This window comes from Pygocentrus nattereri, chromosome 29 (assembly GCF_015220715.1).
Source record: "Pygocentrus nattereri isolate fPygNat1 chromosome 29, fPygNat1.pri, whole genome shotgun sequence".
Classification (NCBI taxonomy): Eukaryota; Metazoa; Chordata; class Actinopteri; order Characiformes; family Serrasalmidae; genus Pygocentrus; species Pygocentrus nattereri.
In genome coordinates, this window is record NC_051239.1 from 4,131,067 (window position 1) to 4,137,866 (window position 6,800).

General features: G+C 41.2%; 1 protein-coding gene across 1 annotated transcript; it reads right to left on the minus strand.

Moving 5' to 3' along the window:
• Positions 1 to 1,061: 1,061 nt before the first annotated feature.
• LOC119262802 (piggyBac transposable element-derived protein 3-like) lies at positions 1,062 to 3,491 on the minus strand. The gene is made up of 2 exons (XM_037536111.1): positions 3,272 to 3,491; positions 1,062 to 2,655 (listed from the first exon to the last, which is right to left on the minus strand). Exon 2 carries the CDS (start codon positions 2,192 to 2,194, stop codon positions 1,541 to 1,543), a length of 654 nt encoding a protein of 217 aa, XP_037392008.1. The 5' UTR covers positions 2,195 to 2,655; positions 3,272 to 3,491; the 3' UTR covers positions 1,062 to 1,540.
• Positions 3,492 to 6,800: the final 3,309 nt, after the last annotated feature.

The following is a 6,800-nucleotide window of genomic DNA, read 5'->3' on the forward strand; positions in this document are numbered from 1 at the left end:
GCCCTCCTACCGCCTCCTCCACATCTCCTGGTGTACTGGCCTGTCTCCTGGTAGCGCCTCCAGCCTCTGGACACTACGCTGACAGACACAACAAACCTTCTTGCCACAGCTCGCATTGATGTGCCGTCCTGGATGAGCTGCACTACCTGAGCCACTTGTGTGGGTTGTAGAGTCCGTCTCCTGCTACCACGAGTGTGAAAGCACCATCAACATTCAAAAGTGACCAAAACATCAGCCAGAAAGCAGAAAGGTACTGAGAAGTGATCTGTGGTCCCACCTGCAGAACCACTCCTTTATTGAGTGTGTCTTGCTAATCGCCAGTGATTTCCACCTGTTGTCTGTTCCATCTGCACAACAGCTGTGAAATTGATGGTCAGTGTTGCTTCCTAAGTGGACAGTTTGATTTCACAGAAGTTTGATTTACTGGGAGTTATATTGTGTTGTTTAAGTGTTCCCTTTATTTTTTGAGCAGTATATATATATATATATATATATGTTCTGTTTTATGGGGAGTTTTCTGTTTTATGTATTGCTCCTGTCTTTAAAGTTTATCATTATTTGCGGTCCTCTGCTTCCATCTACTGGCAAATGTTAGTAATGTTCTACATGGAAGGAACCAATTGATGATGTCATGTTAAGGGGACGTTATTCTATATAGAAATCAGAGCATTGTGCGCTACTCTTGTTCAGCAAGGCTAAATTTCTCTTTCCCTTCTTCCTGGGCATCAAGATTCCTTTGAAGGCATCGTCGTTTTACCCTACTTCACAACCATAAAAGGTGAATTGAAATCTTTTTTTTTATTTTTTAACCTGTCATGTCTGGCAATTTTTGCAATCGGAATGGTAATCCGAATGCACTGATGTACCAAACATATTTGTTTTCACAAGAAAAGCTCTATAGGTTACTAAAGCCTATTCTTGTTAATGTTTGTATTTTATTTGTTTGGCCAGGCCTGACAGGCAATAACCTCCTGAGACCCAGGGAAAAAAAAGTTTTAATTTATTATTCTTTTTCATATAAATTAAGTGTCGTGGTGATAAAAAATACATTGCAAAGAAAAAAATGTTAAAACTTATTTTTATTAAAATTTTACATGTCCACTGTAGTGGACAATGGGATTTCATGGTTCTCAAGTGTTAAACTTTTAAGAGCCGAGTATGTATATGGAAATATCCACTGAAATCATCTAGGAAAATAGAATACCATGTACAAAAACAATAGCAAATGTAATTAACCCAGAATAATGGAACATCTACAACATTTCACCTAAAATTCTTTATAATTTCATTAGATATTTGACTCTAGATGGTATTTCATGAAACAATCTGACTGTTTGGAGACACAGAGGAACATGCTGCATTTTATGCATCTCACAAAGGTTTTGCGTTTGCATCGAGGCATTCTGCATCTGGAAGCATTTGGAATGTTGAGCATTTGGGGCAAATGAATTGCACCATATTTCCTTATTCTTGTATCTGGATGGGGCTTCCTTTTCTTGATTTCCAGAAAGAATTCTTGATCACTTGAGTCAGTGTCATCTCATTGACCTACTTGGGCCTGGGATATCAGTTCTTCAGCCAAGAGAAGTTTGAACTCCAGGTACTGGGAGGTTTTCTTTGCAGGTCGTTGCAAGGTCTGACTGTCTTGTCTGTATTGAATCCAGGAGTTGGTGATGGCCAAATCAGTGAAGTGAAGCATGGTACGAACAGTCCACTTCTTGGTGCGACTGGACATTCTGTAGTAGCTGAGCATGTGATCACACATGTCAACACCCCCCATGTTTCTGTTATATTCTGCTACCACAATCATTTCTGATGACCCTCTTCCTTTTTTGCTCAGGACCTTGTCAGCAGTGATGTGACACTCTTTTGGAATTCGATTCTTAGGAATTGTTCCTGTAGCAGGCAGGCCTCTTTCCAGAAGAGCCTCCAAAAGCCTGATGGTGGTAAAATACCGATCAAAGTACACCAGTGTTCCTCTGGGAACTGTCTCAATCAAACGCAGGACTGCATTTGCACCTATTCCCATTTGCTGGTGTTCAATGAAGGTGCTCTTTCCCTGGTAAGTCTCAAAGTCCAACACAAGGCCACCTGGAGTTGCAAGAACAAATACCTTTAATCCTGTTGGATTTGGTTTGCCAGGAACATACTGACGAACTTCAACAGGTGCCTGTGAAGGGAACCATTTGTTCATCAATGCATACCTTTGCTGGCCTAGGTAGGCTGAGGCAACCTTGGAGCACTCTATTCAAGAATGGTTTTACTTTCCAAAGCAGATCCTTTTTCTTCTCATCATCTGTCACATCCAGATCATTGACAACTTTGAGCGAAGATCTGATCTTGTAAAAACGATCTCGTGTCATGGAGTCAGTTATTATTGGGACTCTTGTTTTGGCAGCCCAGTACATTTTCATTCTTGGATATCCGAGGCATGCCATGAACGCTGAGATTCCTAAAAAGGTCTTGATCTCTTCTGGTGTTGTGTTCAAACTACAGCCTGAATCCTGTACCATGCGCTGGTTGGTGAAGAAAGACAGATCCCGAATTAACTGATCATCAATGTACTGCTGGAAGTACTGCAGTGGGCTCCAGTCTCTTCGGTATAGGGAATCATCAGCTGATGTAATTCCACATTCCTCCAACATGGGCATGAACCTTAGAAGAAAGACAAAACATGCTTGATAATTTAGCATAATTAACATGCCATAAGAATGTTAAAGGGATAGTTCACTTGAACACTTTTGTGTTTTCAACACATTCATTCATCCTTCTAATAAATGTCATAAAATTTTTCATTAGATTCCAATATAAAATATTGGGATATATATCATGACATAACCCTAACCCTGCAGATTATCCTCTCATTTTTGCATTGATTAAAAACCTCAGATCCCTACGTGCTGGTTTTTGCCCATAGAGGACGACGGGACGCTTCATCCAGCTCTGCATCTTGGTCCACCTGATCTGGGTCCTCCTCATCTGTGTCATCTGAGCTTTCACTCTCTCCTGTCTCATGCTCTCTCAATGGACTCTCATACTCAGAAAGATCTATGTCTGAATCTCCCTCAATGATTCTGTTAAGAATCCTCTCTGTCTCTGTCATTGAGCTGTCTACTAAAAATTGTGAAACAAATATAAGCACGAGGTCCTGGCGTCCACTACAGAGTACATTTATAAATTAGCTGTTTTTCCTATGAAAATACTTAAGCTCAACTTAATCAACTTACTTAATAGAGTAAAAAAACTCATTAATTATGAAAATCATGCTTACCTTTCTTTTTTCCATAAAATATGCTTGTTGTGATGGCAGCCATTTTGAAAAGACAGCAACAAGAACCTGGCAAAGTCACACCCCTGAAATGTGATGTCATTTTAAAGCCACAGTGGTCCTCTTTAAGGAACAACAGGACTAAGTAGAGTGAAAAGTATAGTATGGAAGATTTGAGAAAAAACATAATGTCCACTACAGTGGACAAAATTGAATTGCTGGGTCTCAGGAGGATATAGGAGAGAAAAAAGAGGACAGGAAAGAAAGAGAAGAAGGGAGAAAAAATAAATAAATAAATAAATAAATAAAAATAATAATAAAAATAAATAAATAAAAGAAACAAAAAAGAAAGAAAGAGAAAAAATAAAATAAGTAAATAAACAGACAACTAAATAAACAAAAAAAAAGAGAAAAAAAAATATAGATATACATACATACACATATTCACATATCTATACATATACATATACACATATACACCCACACACACACACACACAATTCTACTGTTTGCAGCAATGTTTATATGTGTGTATACGCGTCCACGTGTCATGTGTCATGGAATGTACTCAATAATGAGGGCAAGAAGCCGCAACCATGCCCCCGTGGTCCAGAGACAGATAGGGAAGGACCCGGGGGACCCGGACCATCCACAGCCCATTAGGAACTCAGGAGACCTGAGGCCACACGCCCCGACGGCCACCGCGTGCACGCCCCAGAGGACGAAGAATGGAGGCCCCAGACGGAGCGCCCACAGACAAAGGGCAAGTGACCGGAGAGCCAGAGGCAATGAGCAGCCCACCCCCCCGGCAGGCCAACATCCCCAGCATGAGCCGAGCATGCGGCCCCCGAGGCCCCAAGCGCCCGAGACCGGCCCGACCCCCGGCAGGACATCCCCCACGCCAAAGAGGCCCAAACCACCCCCAGGACACAACCGCCAAGGGAGCAGGGCAGGGACCACGCCAAGATGTCCAGCCATGCACCCAGGGACCCACAGGACACCCATACCCCGGGGGGGGGGCGGAGTCGGCGAGCAGCGGGGAGCGGTGGGGAGGGGTAACTCCTGCCCACCACCATGTACCACAGATGTCCAGGCTCAGCAAGTCATAGACCCAGGCCCAGCTGTCCACACACACATGCTCACATGCACCCACACACACCCACACCCACACATCCCAAGACCCAAGAGGCATGCAAGACCATATAGCATGCATATCATTTTCAGTATAATTACCTGAGCAGTTTGTGCATATATTTGTTTCTCTGAGGCCCATTTGGAACATTCTGTGCCCTGTATAATGTATTCTATGGAGAGTTTTGTATTGTATAAGTTGTAAATTTGGATTTTTAGTCATTTTAAAATCTGTGTCCAGAAGTTTTCATCCGGGATGATGGAAAGATCTCTCTCCCATTTTGTAATTGGAAGGGATATTGAATCATTAATTTTTAATAATAACTTGTATATTTTTGATAACAGTTTAGGGGTATAGAGGTTTAGAAAGTCTGTTATCCACACAGGGATTTCTAGATTTAGGTTATTTAGATTAAATCTTGCCTGTATGATGGACCTCAATTGGTGATATTCAAGAAAATTATAGACTCTAATCTGTCTGTTTCTCTGCTTAATGTCTTACCCCTTTACTCAATTCATCAATGGTCAGGACCCCCACATGATCACCACAGAGCAGGTGCTATTTGGGTGGTGGATCTTTCTCAGCACTTCAGTAACACTGATGTGGTGGTGGTGTGTTAGTGGGTGTTGTGCTGGTCTGAGTGGATCAGACACAGCAGTGCTGCTGGAATTTTTAAACACTGTGTCCACTCACTGTCCACTCTATTAGACACTCCTACCTTGTTGGTGTGCCTACATAAAGTCAGAGATGACAGCTGTCATGAAGTTTGGCTCTGAGGTCTCCTTGGACTCCATTTCCCAGAACTCTCTAGGGGATAAAATGATTCACATGACTCCTGACCTTCCCTCACACTCTAAGCACCTCATCTGCTTTTGTCTCCTAGATTCCCGTTTTTGTTGATAGTAATTAGAAAATAGTGGGGGCTTCTCAATACCAAGCGTGGGATTAAATGGACTTACAAATGTTTTTGAGAAGTTACCTGTAAGAAATTCATGAGAACGTAAGAGTAGAGAAGACATGAATAAGAGTTTGAGATGTGCTCTGCTGCTACTGCACTATACTCTGGGTATGGCTGTTTTCTCAGCGCTAACATTAGTAGCTCAGAATTTCCAAAACAGTTTTCTACAAAACAAATGACTGTACCATGTTTTTATTGTACTTCGCTAAAATAAAGTCAGATTTGATACAGACTCTTCATTAGCCACGACAGAGGCAGCAAATGAGGAAACAGTGAAGAAAAACTTTTTAGCCTCTAACCACCTCCAATCAGCCTGCAACGGTTTTACTTGATTTTAGTTGACTATTAATATGATATTTGGTATGTTTTAGGAAATGTTTCATTTGTATTATTCTGTTTTTATATATTTTATGACTGTCAAGCTATGGTTTTACGTCTTTATCATTAATCTTTTATTTCTTTATTGATTTCATTGTATTATTTTATGTATTTTTAAAGGTAAATACAACAAAAACAACATCAAATGTTGAAACTGAGAAAGTTTATTGTTTTTTAAACAATATTTGCCCATTTTGACTTTGATGCCAACAACATGTTCCAAAAAAAGTTGGGACGGGGGCCTGTTTACCGCTGTGCTTCATCACCTCTTCTTTTAACAGCACTCTGTAAGTGTTTGGGAACTGAGGAGACCAGTTGGTTTAGTATTGAAAGTGAAATGTTTTCCATTCTTGTTTGATACAGGATTTCAGCTGATCAACAGTTCAGGGGCTCATTTGTTGTATTTAATAATGCGGCAAATGTTTTCAGTGGTGAAAGGTCTGGACTGCAGGCAGGTCAGTTTAGCACCCAGACTCTTTTAATATGGAGCAATGCTGCTATAATACATGCAGAATGTGGTTTGGTATAGTCTTGCTGAAATAATCAAGGTCTTCCCTGAAAAAGACGTCATCTGGACGGCAGCACATGTTACCAAAACATGTATATATCGTTTAGCATTAATGGCGTCTTCACAGATGAGCACGTCACCCATGCCATGTGCACTAATTCCCCCCTAAACCATCATGAATACTGGCTTTTGAACTGTGCACTGATAATAAGCTGAGTGGTCCTTTGCCCAGAGGACACAGTGTCCATGATTTCCAAAAAGAATTTCAAATGTTGATTCGTCGGACCACAGGACACTTTTCCACTTTCCTTCAGTCCATTTTAAATGAGCTTGGCCCAGAGAAGGTGGCAGCATTTCTGGATCCTGTTTATATGTGGTTTCTGCTTTGTGTTCAGAGTTTTAACTTGCATTTGAAGAACTGTTTTCATAGACAGCAGTGTTTCTGAGCCCATGCAGTGATTTCCTTTACAGAATCATGTCTGTTTTTAATGCAGTGCCGTCTGAGGGCCCAAAGATCAAGGCCAGCAAATACTGTTTTTTGGCCTTGTCCCTTACA

Bases quoted from the DNA above. Each gene is read 5' to 3' on its own strand.
- LOC119262802 (XM_037536111.1), bottom strand. From the start codon at position 2,194: ATGAACAAATGGTTCCCTTCACAGGCACCTGTTGAAGTTCGTCAGTAT.